This window comes from Corvus hawaiiensis, chromosome 22, assembly GCF_020740725.1.
Source record: "Corvus hawaiiensis isolate bCorHaw1 chromosome 22, bCorHaw1.pri.cur, whole genome shotgun sequence".
Classification (NCBI taxonomy): Eukaryota; Metazoa; Chordata; class Aves; order Passeriformes; family Corvidae; genus Corvus; species Corvus hawaiiensis.
In genome coordinates this window covers 5,315,059-5,326,786 of record NC_063234.1, presented here as the reverse complement: position 1 = coordinate 5,326,786, position 11,728 = coordinate 5,315,059, and the positions used below count along the sequence as shown (strand labels likewise).

The following is an 11,728-nucleotide window of genomic DNA, read 5'->3' as shown; positions in this document are numbered from 1 at the left end:
GGTCATTTTCCTAGCCTGTGGCAGCTTCGAAGGATTGTCAAGTATACAAAGGAGCCTCAGTAGCTTCCCCAACCCCTTATTCCAATGCCATGAGGCCTAAGGCTGTTAAGAGTCATTAGGCCAGGAAAGATAGGTTATCTTTCCTGATCTAAGCTTACCTTTCCCTACAGGCACTGGAAAAGGATCCTACAACTCCTGTGACCTTGCAGAACTGAGCCAAATAGTGTAGGTGGTTGCTTTTGGTAAATTCTAGAATTTAAGCTTTCTCTGCTCTACCATGGAGCTTTGGCCATACTCTGGGGCATGCATTGAAAGTGAAGGCAGAACTGCCCCAGAAACAATCGATTTTCTTAAAATTTTCCCTTGTGCCAGGTGATTAATTAGCAAACATGAGTCTCTGCTAGAGCATGGCCTAGTACAAGAGACATTTGTATGTGTGTATTTTATTGTACATAATCTAGAAATAGTGTGATTCTTACTTAGTCTTATCCAGAATGGATATTCATAGTCCTGTTAAAAAGAAAACAGAAAATATAGTACAAGGAGAAAAGTTAGGAATAAAATTTGAACCTTCTTCTGGAGTGAGTGCAAAAGAGCCTGATGATCAACTATGAAGAAATACATTTTAGGAGTGCAATATAAAAGCAATTTGACCTTTTCCAGGTTGGTAATTGCTGAAATAATCCCCTTGCATAGGTACAGCTGACAGGAGTGTTTCTGTCCCCATGCCAGCATTTCTGGCGTGCAAAAGTTACCAGAAGCTTGTGTTCTCCTGTTACTGTAGTTAGCATAACCATGATTAGCAGCTCTTCATCCTGCAGCCCTGGCCTTTGGGCTTAGTCTGGAGCCTCAGCTCAAAGGTTCAGGTAGTTCTGGCTATTGTTCAGTAAGAGCAGTCAGGGAGCCTTTGTGTTGGGGACAGAAGAGCACATAGTGTGGGTAGGTCAGAGCACCAGTGTGGTCATTGGGTTTAGGAGTGTGATCAGCACAGGAGCTGCTGCTTTCCCTGAAGTCAGTGAGGGGAGGAGGAAGTAAGAGATTAGAAGAATAATTTTCACTGCTGAGTTGGAGAGTTCAATAGCTCAAAAGTGTCCTCCACAACCTGCCAGAGGCAGTTTTCTAGTGGGAAGTCATTGTCCACCAGGTTGACCAAGTAATAGTTGTCATGGATGTACTGGATGATCATGCGAGAGGGTGACTCCTCTTCATACAGCTTGGCCCATTGCTCGATCCACAGTGCAAAGGCCTCATCCTGCCACAGGAACAAAAAAAAGTTGGCAGTTGTGTAACATCTTCATGTTACTTAATTTAGGATACCCAGTGTTACACATGACTGGCCCTAATGTGGCTTGTTTCTTCTCAGTAAAAATGGCAAGAATTGAGCAAGGACCCTTGTGCTTTCCAGTCAGTGGGATGTGCCCAGAGCTGAAAGGAGACAAATTTGCAGTACAATGGATGGCTCAATGCTGCCCCTGTGTGCGTAAGAGGGGAGGAAAAGCCACTGTCCAGCACTCTTGAGGCCTGGTACAGTGACAGTAGTGGCTCTCAATCCCCATTACTGGGTGCTTTGTGCCTGGGAACAACTCTCGCTGGAGCTGAGAGAGCAGGAGGAGCAAGACCTGTACCTCTGCAAGCCAATATAGCAACAGCCGTCAACTGTGAGGGTTGTCAGAGACTAAAACAAAACTAGACACTCTGAACTTCCAGGGCATCACAGCAATGTATCCAGCAGAAGGGAGGACTCACCTTCCAGGAGAGGAAGCTTACAGGATCCACCACAGTGGGCTGGATGATCTCTCTTCCTGGGAAGATGCCCCAGGTGACGGCATTGGGTTGCAGATCTGGAGCATTGGTGATGTTCTGGCCCTGCCAAAGGAAGGAGAACCTTTCTGAAGCAACTTCTGGTGGAGGGACTGAGTGAGTTGGAAAAAAGTGTATTTACTCTCCTTGTTAAGGGACCAGACAGCTGCTGCACACCACAGCTGACTTGCTTTACTTTCTCTTCATCAGCCCTCATGTCTGAATATTTGGTATTTGTCTCTCTCCCAAGGTGGTGAAAGGAAAGTGTCCTGCGAATAACAGCCTACCTTGACATTGACAATGTGGTAGTTCACTCGCAACTCGTATTTCTTCAGCACTTTGAGCAGTGCTGTGACAATTTCACTGGAGGTGAAGAACTCTAGGTATGCCTGCAGGGAGGGATGGAGAAGGAAGAAGAGAATCAGAGCCTTAAATCACAGCAGAACTGAGACAAATACAGGTAAACAAGGACAGTTGTCGAGTCTGGGCTGCCTTGTATGTTCATCCCCAGAAACACGTACTACAGAGGCTTGAGCGAAGGGCAGAGCAAATTAGTAAGCGAGCTAGGTAAAAAAATAATTGGGGAGAGCAGAGGGAACAGCCCAGGAACAGTGCACTCAAGAAAGCTACATGCTTCCTGTTTTGCATCCACACAAGCAGACAAGCTGGAATGAACTCCAGTGTAACCACAACTGCTGCACAAGGAAGCAGTCTGTGCCAGAATGCTTGGAAGAAGCCTGAGCTTAACCTTTATTTTATAGCAGTGTCTTGCCAAGGCAGCCCAACCTGGTGAATGCAGAACTCAAGGGGTGTCAGCTGGGCTGTCCCAAGCACCACTCCCTGTCCTCATCTTTTGTTCACAATTCTCCCTATGTGCTTATACAACCAAATTCTGTACTTGTCTGTGCTTGGCTGCTCCAAACAACTGCTCTCCCTCCCCCCATTTCCTGGCTATTGTGTGAGATGATGGATTTCCCTCACCTCAGGGGAATTTTTTCCTTTGAAAACATAACTGCATTTGCCATCTGCTGGTCTCTGGCTTTACTGGTTTGGATCCCTTTTGAACAAGGATGCTTTTTTTTCCAGTATGAGCTACTTCCCTGGCATTTACCTTGATGGGATATTCCTATCACAGCCATTAGTGGCTAGGCTCTAGGGCCTGAAATGCCTGACAGTGGGAATCAGGCATGACAGGCACGACTGCTTGCAGGCCAGGGAAGGAATGTGACAGTTGTCCGAACAGCACAGCATAGTGCGTGGGCTGGGGGCAAGTGTGGAGAACTCTGCCTTACAGAAGGACAGAGGAAATTTTTAAATACCCCTTTACCACCATGAGATGCTGGGTGGTAGAGATACTACCTCACTGATTCCCATTTTATGAAAAATCTGGGTGCTTTGTGCATCACTGAATCAGATGCAGGGGGCAGGCACATGTGTATAAATAAAATGTCACAGCCCTGCTCTAGAAATAAGTTACCAATAATTACTTGCTGAGAGTAAAACCATGAAACTCTACAGATGTTCAGTAGATGTTTTGAGGTGGGGGAAAACAGCTGTGAAGTCAGCCATAGAGATGGCATTGTGGCTCTTAAGATACCAAAGGAGCTTTGCCTCATCTCACCAAGAACGCATTAAGATAAGGAGCAGGCAGAAAGATTATGTGGATGTAAGCCTGGGACCTCCCAACCTAACAAAGACCAAACTGGGTCATAACTCTTTACTGCCTGGCCCAGAGTAATACAGTACCTTTTGGAAAACATAACCTCCACTGGGCCCCCAGCCTACAATGGGGTCTGTGGATGGTTTGCCATTGATGTTTGGCTGGGAGTTAATGGTCAGGATTCCTCGTCTGTTGACCTTCTCCAGTTGGTCCTTCAGAAGGTTGGTTTCAGTAGCAAGAGGGTCATCATTCCAAGGCATACACGTAACCTACCATGAGGAGAAATGATGGCTCACAATGGATCTACTAACCCTTTGATTACCATCTGGATGTTGAAGGAACTCAGGAGTGCCTTAATGGTCTCAAACATACCTGCTTCAGGAGAGAATTCCCATGTTTGGTTCAAGGGTTAGGATATGCTCAACTGTAAGAATGACTGCTGAAGTCAATTGATACTGGTCCTGTCATACTGTAGCACCTTTCCTTTTATGCTGAGCTCTAGCTCTGGCTGCTGGGCCCCCTTCAACCAGTGTGCCAGCAAATCCTTTTGGATAGAGAAGTGCCAATTCTTCTTTAGAAGAACAGTGTGGTAGCAGAGGAAATGTGCACTACTGTTTGTGCCACACTGACCATCCCTTCATGGGCTCTCACCTTGTACCCATTCCTGTTGGGTTCTCCAGTGATGTAACATGTGAACACCTCAAAGACACTTTCCTCACAAGTAAGTTCTTCTCCCCACATCTTCAGAAGCTCCTCCCGAGGAGACTTGCTCTTCAGGTAGAAGAGGTAGTAGTCCTTCAGTTCCCCAAAAGCTGGAGAGGAGGAGTTACCCCTGTAAGAGGAGAAGAACTGAAGTCAGAATTGAAGTCACTGAGGAAGATGAGTTGATTTGGTGATGCAGGAAGACAGCCAACCACCAAGAGAAGTACACAACAAAACCTCACCTAGACACCAAAAGTCTCAACATCTTGGTGCCATTTGCCTCACCTCACTCAAATCCAAGCAATGGGGAACCACCTTGTTACGAAGCCTCCTAAAGTGTGCTCAGGACACCGGGCTTTCCTACTGCAGCTCTGCCTTACTGCAGGTGACAGCTTACCATCGGCCATTGGGGAAGTCATCCCACTCTTGAGTTCGATAGATGTAACTCTTCGGCCTGGAGGCCCAGAAGATTGGCCGGACATCTTCCACTCTTCTCTTGGGGTGAGCGCTGACTGCCCAGGGAAGAGGCCGCCTGCATGGGACGAGCAGATGTTAACACAGTTCCTCTGCTGACTTTCCACTAAAGGCTGGAAGCCTTTCCCATGGTGCAATTTGCCCCTGGGGAGAAATAACAGGGGGTGAGAAGAGTTCTGTTTGTCAAGAAGTAGGACAGGAAACTCTTCTTCCTTTATGGAAAATATTTCCTACTCAGTTCCCTCACAGGATGCTCAGTAGGGGTCTATTTAATGTTAAGGTAAAGGACTGACACCTGAAATTGGAAAAGGTAAGGGCAAAGCACTATGGGAAGCTACTTCAAGGGAAAATAAAAAACAGCTGTCAATTTTCCTTTGCTTCCTCTTGTCTGTGGACTCAGAGAGGAGTCCACATTCCCTTTCTCAGCTGCAGAGAATCCTAGAAATCCACACTGGGAGTATAGCCCTAGCCTGTAAGCATCAAAGACATGCTTCTTCCAAGTGGCAGCTCTAAGCTCTGTGTTTTTGAAGTCCCAGAATAGCTACTTTAAAGCTACTTGACTAAAACAAACTCCTCCTTTGGCTGTCCCCTCTATTCCTCCCAGCTTTTGTTGGAGATATGTGGGAAGGGTGAACTACTAAATGCAAAAAAGGTGATAAAAGAGAAAAAAAAAAGAAAAAGGAAAAAAGGAGAGTAGAGGTATTAACCCATCCATCGTTTGTACCTTCAGTGGATGGATGGATGGGAAAGTGGAACTAACAGAAGCCAACACATTCTGCTCACCTGGGGTCCTCTTTCCATATGCCCAGGCGCTTCAGGACTTCAGTCGTAGCCACTTCCCGATTGAGGGTGTAAAAGTGGAGCCCGTGCACCATTCCACTGTCCAGCAGCTCCCGGCACATGGACACTGCCAGCTCCACCCCGTAGTTCCGGATAGCTGCATCGTTGTCCTTGATGGGTTCAATCACATCTTTGATTTCCTGAGGCACTTCCAGCTTGGAGAGTTTCACCAGCTGGCGCAGAGAGTGGTAACCCTGGATGAGGATGCAGATTGTCATTTTTCCAAGACCCTTTTTTGCCATCCCAGTAACACAGGTACTTGATCCCAATTTTGTGGCAGGAGATTTAGAACTGGGGCTCCTGGAGTCTATTCCCAGGCCCCATCTCTAGGATGGTAACACTGTCCAGGTCATGTCACTTTAGGTGATTTCTCCCCAAGGCCTTGCCTGAGCCCAGCATGCTGAGAGTGACCTCAGGACTGGCAGGCCATTGTGCTTTTATATCCCTTTTTGCCATATGGGCACAAGAAACCTTTTCAGCTTATTAGCTGCCTAAGAGTTTAATTTGGCAAACCACCTACAGATTTATCACATTTGATGCCTTGTGGGACTACCCAAAAACAGAGGCTAGACAAAATTAAGAGAATAAGAAGCAGTTATATTTATTGAAGGGCCTTCAGGTGCATTAGGGCAAACAAAGCCCACCCAGGGGCTACACCCAAAATGGCCAATGGGTCACGGGGTTTTCATACTTTTATAAGTTTGGTCCATTTGCATATCAGGGTTAATCCTCCAATTACAGCTTCAGGTAATGAAGTCATTTACCCCAAGTGTGCTCCCCCCAACTCACTTCTGTTTACATTTCTCGGGGCCTGAGACAGTAAGGCGTCCTTGAGTTTCAGGCCTAGAGAGGAATTGTTTTGTCTGACCAAAATGGGAGAACAGTAGCTAACAGTCTATATGGAGTTTAGAATTATACACTAAAGAATTACTGAACTACAAATATAAGAAAAATATAAAAGCTGAAATCCTAAGGCATTACATTCAGCACTCTCTCTTCCCTGAAATTTTGTGGAGGATATTTACAGACCTCTCTGAGGCCCTGACCCACAAACACCTAACACCCTAGATCCTCATTACCTCCCCAAATCCAAATTTCTGGATTTCACCTGTATAGGGAAGATGCCAGGAATAATGGGGCAGGTGATGCCAATGGCTTGACAATCCTTCATGAACTTGAGAAAGGTTTCTGGTCGGAAGAAAAGCTGCGTAATGATGAAGTCTGCTCCAGCAAAGACTTTCTCCTTCAGGTGCCTCAGGTCTGCCTCATAGCTCTCTGCTTCAGGATGACCCTTGGGGTAGCCTTTGGGGAGAAGACGAGAAAAAATGAAAAATGTGGTGAGGACAACATGCAGAAATTAGGAAGTATCCAATCTGATTGTACTGTCACAGCCCAGGTCCAGGGAGGGACTGCTGAGCTGATTTCCCTGTCTCAGACCCTACTGCACACTCTGCAATAGAAGCCATTTACCTGCCACACAGATGTCAAAGTAATCATCAAATTCATTGCGAATATGCTTAACCAGGTCAACAGCATAGTTGAAGCCATCTACTTCTTCCTCCCATTCCTCACCAGCAGGATCTGAAAAGAGAACAAATCCATAGCTCTCTCCAACTGTTTGCTGAACTACGATCTGCTAGTTCTGTAAAAACCTCCTGCTACCAAAAGAAAGACAGAGATGAACTCCCAAATCTGCAGTTTTACCTATGAACTGGTTTTGTCTGCCCTTGAGCTGGAGGGATTGCTAAGAAACACAGTGTCAGCATTTAATTCCTGCAGAAGGAGCCCCTAAATCTTACTTCTCTGTTTTTACCCTGGAATTGAACACCACAGCAGCACAGGCTCCACACTACACATCACAGGACAGAAGGATTCACCTCCACGGAGTGCCATGATGTTCTTCAACCCAAGCCGCTTGGCCTTCTGCAGATGCCCTGTGATGTCATCCTTGGTCTGGTTGCAGCATGTCATATGCAGGATGGTCTCCAGGCCACAGTAGTTGACTGCAGTGTTGGCAATAATCATGGAAGAGGTTTCCTTGTCAGATCCTGGGTCCCCTGCAGGGTGCCACGTCACATCAATGAAAAGGGGACCACCTGCTCCCATGCGGTCAAACCTGTGGGGTTTAGAGCTGTGTTAGCCTACACCAGGTACCAAATCCCCTCCTTATGCCTGGAATATCTTGCTCACTGCTAGAATGCCAGCAGCAGGCAGAGAGAGCTTGGATGACAGCAACAGTATAGACCATAAAAGTGTTGCACTAAGAGTTTAGCAAGTGGCTGATGTAAATAAGGAAAGCCGTCCTTTAAGGCTCTATGGAGAAGAGCTTACAATCTCTTTGAAGAAGAGGCAACTGAGGTGTTCTCTGTACAACAAACTTTCTCCCTTCAAGCTCTAATAGACTGGTACAGCTTCTGACAGACAGCAATGCAAGTCCCATTCCTTTTGAGATGGTAGACTATGCTGCAGCCCCCTGTTGCCAGCTCAAACTGTAGAGGCCACAAATACAAAAAGATGGACCAGAACTCTGTTGTGCTCCTAAGTGTGCCTAAAAGAGAAGACAAGGGCTTCCCTAACTCGTCTCTCTTCTCCTCCAAGGTGGAACAGGCCCTTCTGTTTAACATATGGCATTGGCATACAGCAATTACAAAAAGAATTATGAAATACCCTCTTCTCCTCCAGGTAAGTACATGGTGGCTCCTGGGGCTCCGGAATAACTCCTAGCTCTGCTGAGACCTATCAGCTTTCATTTAGTATGTAGATGGGGACACCTCTGTCAGAGGCTGAAACTGTAATACTGAGGCACAAACCATAGTGTCCGGATGAATATTGAAAGGAAGTGGAATCTGTTTCAGAGATTTTGGCACACTGTCCATCAAGGAATATTTTCTGCTTTTAGTAGGTACTTTTCTGCCGGAGCATTGTGCTTCAGACCCAGAACATGGCATTGGGGTTACTCCATCTTCCCAGGGCATGGGAGAGGGGAAACAGCCTGGCCCCTCAGTAATCCCACCGTGACACTTAACTCTTCAGGGCCTCCAAGGAAGACAAGTTACCTGGTGTCCATTACCCTCCTCAGCAGGAAAGCACAGCCCCATTACCTGCTTCGTCACCTGGAAGGGGAGACAGAGCATGGGGCAGAGCCTGCCTCATTAGCTATTTCCCTGCCCTCCACCACAGATACTTCCCCTCTCCCCTCTCCTACCCTGCAGCGCTCACCTGGAGATGAGATTGACAGCAGCATTGGCTGTGCGTGGAGGGAAGAACTCCAGGGAGAACCACTTGTCTCCAGCATCCTGCCGGCGGCGCATCTTGTCCCGCAGCCGCTCATGTCGGTCAGCATCAAGGACAGGGGTAGAGCAGCGCGAGTTGTCCTTAGAGCTCTCGCTTCCACTGCTGCTGCCGCCATCAGACCTGGAGCTGGAACTGGCACTGCAGGTGTGTTGGGTCTCATTAACCATGGTGAGAGCTCTGGAGAGTGGAGCAGAAGGAGTATGGTCGGCACACAGGTCTCTGCAAGGAGCAGGTACTGCTGGGGTGGGCAGCAGATGATAAAAGAAGCCTATGCAAAGACCCAGCATTCCTCACTCCATCAAGGAGTCCCTTTTGCCAGCTTTCACTGTAAGCTGTAGTGGGGGATCTGGCAAAAACACAATAAAAAGCATATGTTTAGATAGTGCTGAGAGAAGTAATACAGCACTTGGCTTCATGCCACTTTGATGCAGCTCCTCTGGTGCCTGCTGGGTCAAATCTGGCTCTCAGAAGAGTCAGGTCAACATCACTTTTGCCCTGATTACAACTCAGCAAGCCAGGATGCCCATGTGAATTAGGTGATGGTCTCTGTCATCCTATAGCCTTGGGCTGGGAATGCCAGCAGAAAGTTTTTTTTGTCTACTGCAGCTGCTTCTTGGACTGTATCCATCTTCAGAGCTTCCACTCTGTTTGTTCCCAAAAGGCAGCACTGCTTTACAGTGTAGGTCGGAAAGTGAGTGCTAATGGGGCAGGTACTCAAGAATGCACAAAGTATTGCTACCTCAGAAACAAAATACAGAATCCACTCTGACCAGGCCACCCCCACAAACTGTCCTTTGTTTTCTTTGCTGGCATCACGGCTCCAATTCCAAACATTAGCCTTCTCTACAAGACACACCATCTCCACAGACAACTGTCGTCTGTGCCAGTCCCATTGCACACAACTAACTCTTTACCAGATACACTATTCCCTTTGTCACTAATTGTGGCTGCTTGGAAACAAGGCCAGCAGAGACCATCCTCATCTCACTGCCTTGCAACAAGATCAGCTGTGCTTGCTTGGCTTTACAGAAAGCAAAACAGCACTGCAAGTCAGTGGTAAAAGTAGGTTTAGGATACCCAACTCCACTTAGCTTCGCAAAATGTCCCATCCTGTGCCTTTAAAATGAGGTAGGGATTACAGACAGTTACTGGAGAGCTACCACAAAATTTAGATCTGCGTTATTTGCTTTAGTACCTGCCAAAACTTAAAATTGTCACTGGGAAGCAGCATGTTGTCCAAGCATTACATAACTTTGGCGCTTGTTTTGGAGAAAGCAGTTGTGTGAGCCAGCACACACTCAGTCCTTATCATAAGCTCTGTGGGTTTAGTTCAGCCAAGAAGACTTTGAACTTGTCTTCTACTGTTTACACTTGAGTTGCCAAACCCTTTGGGAGAAAGTCTAGTTTTACCACCTGAGGAACCTCTCCAGCTGGCAGGAGATGTGAGAAAGAAGCACAGGCCTTCTGCTGCCAAGAGGAACTAGGAGCCTTAGATCTCTTGTGTACCAACATAGCGGCTGTGGTAAAAATCAGCAGCACAGACCTACTGAGAAGTGAAGCAAAACCAACTGGGCGCACAGTGACAGCCCTGACCAAGCTCAGGCAACTTTGCCTGACATCCACATACACTAATCTGGGAGAATTATCCCCAAGCATGTGTTTGTGATCAAGCTAGTGGCTCACAATCATGTGCTGTCAACTCCCAATGTCTCATTCCTAGCAAGCATGGCACAGCACTGTAGGCAAATCAAAGGAGCTTTGTTTTCTGGCTTGAGATTTAACACCCATCACATAGAAAAAAGGTTCATGTCTTTATGTCTCTACAAAATGAGACTTGCTGTTGAGGAAAGGCCCCTATCTTGCTGTCAATATCAAATCATGAAGACAGGGGAAAGGCCCACTTAGATTTTTGTCTACAGGCAGCATTTGGAACAATTTTCTTACCATGATATGCATCACAGATTTGCTGGCAGATACTTCTAGTTGTTGCAAAGAGAAAAAAGATAAGCCTAAACAAGAAGAACAGCAACAAAGTAAGACAATTTTTAACATCTGTCAACACTCCTGCACCTGTCTTGGCCACATTGCAGAGTTCAAAGATCCGTGGCTCAGCACACTGCTGATGCTCAGCATGGATGCACCTGCTGTGTTTTTATGATGCTGGTGGTATTCAAACTCCTTTCAGCCCTGAGCTGACACCAACACACACAGCGTGGAGTCTGCCTCCCCCTAAGCTCAGTTTTACCCTCAAGACTGAAGTCGGCTGCACCAGATGCACGCTTCACACAGGGTGCACACGCTTCACGGGGCTGCTCCAGGGCCACGGCATCAGGCTGACAGCCGGGCGGGCATCTCAGGGGGCCGCGGCTACGCCCACCGCTGGAACGGCTAATGGAGCAGCGGCTCGTCCACAGGGACAGCCGGGGGGAAGGGCCGGAGGGAGCCTGCCACCCCCGTGGGCCGCCGGGTGAGAAGGGGAGCAGCAGCACCTGCAGTCCCTGGTACCGGGGGGGAGGGTCGGGGCCAGGCAGGTCACTGCAGCTCGATCGCCCCTTCACTTCAGCTGACCTCGCCGAGAGCACGGCCCGGCCCGCAGCAGCCGGCAGACAGACCCGACGCGGGGAATCCCTGGCGCTGGGGTAGCGATAGGACCCCCGTTCCCGGACCCCGCTCACCTGCGACCGGCACCGAGCGCTGTGCGGGCCGCCCGCCCGCCGTACTTCAAGGGCGGCCGCGGCCGGGCGGGTCACGTGGGGCCCCGCGGCTGCCCTCACCCGACATGGCGCCGCGGGGCGGGGCTGCAGCGGCAGGGCCGGGCGAGACCTCGAGGGCGCGGCTAGAGCGGGCCGACGAGGCGGGACCGGCGGGGCTGCGGGAGCGGGGCCAGGGCGGAGCCAGGCGGGGCTGCGGAAACGCTGCCGGGAGAGGGACGGGGGCGCGGCAGGGCGGGGGCGCGGT

The 11,728-nt window shown here is 48.6% G+C and overlaps 1 protein-coding gene across 9 annotated transcripts; it reads right to left on the bottom strand.

The window, feature by feature from the left end:
- Window positions 1–401: 401 nt before the first annotated feature.
- On the bottom strand, window positions 402–11,549 carry MTHFR (methylenetetrahydrofolate reductase). 9 transcript variants are annotated; one of them, XM_048326137.1, is made up of 13 exons: window positions 11,446–11,540; window positions 10,715–10,779; window positions 8,696–8,947; window positions 7,354–7,592; window positions 6,947–7,057; window positions 6,585–6,778; window positions 5,420–5,670; window positions 4,560–4,694; window positions 4,112–4,292; window positions 3,547–3,729; window positions 2,088–2,189; window positions 1,747–1,866; window positions 402–1,252 (listed from the first exon to the last, which is right to left on the bottom strand). In XM_048326137.1, exons 3-13 carry the CDS (start codon window positions 8,935–8,937, stop codon window positions 1,055–1,057), a joined length of 1,956 nt encoding a protein of 651 aa, XP_048182094.1. In that variant the 5' UTR covers window positions 8,938–8,947; window positions 10,715–10,779; window positions 11,446–11,540; the 3' UTR covers window positions 402–1,054. The 9 variants fall into 9 exon arrangements, 7 of the variants coding, with proteins under 7 accessions (XP_048182094.1, XP_048182092.1, XP_048182095.1 ...); XM_048326135.1 differs by having other exon boundaries at window positions 8,696–9,116; window positions 11,446–11,539; XM_048326138.1 differs by lacking the exon at window positions 10,715–10,779 and having other exon boundaries at window positions 11,446–11,549.
- Window positions 11,550–11,728: the final 179 nt, after the last annotated feature.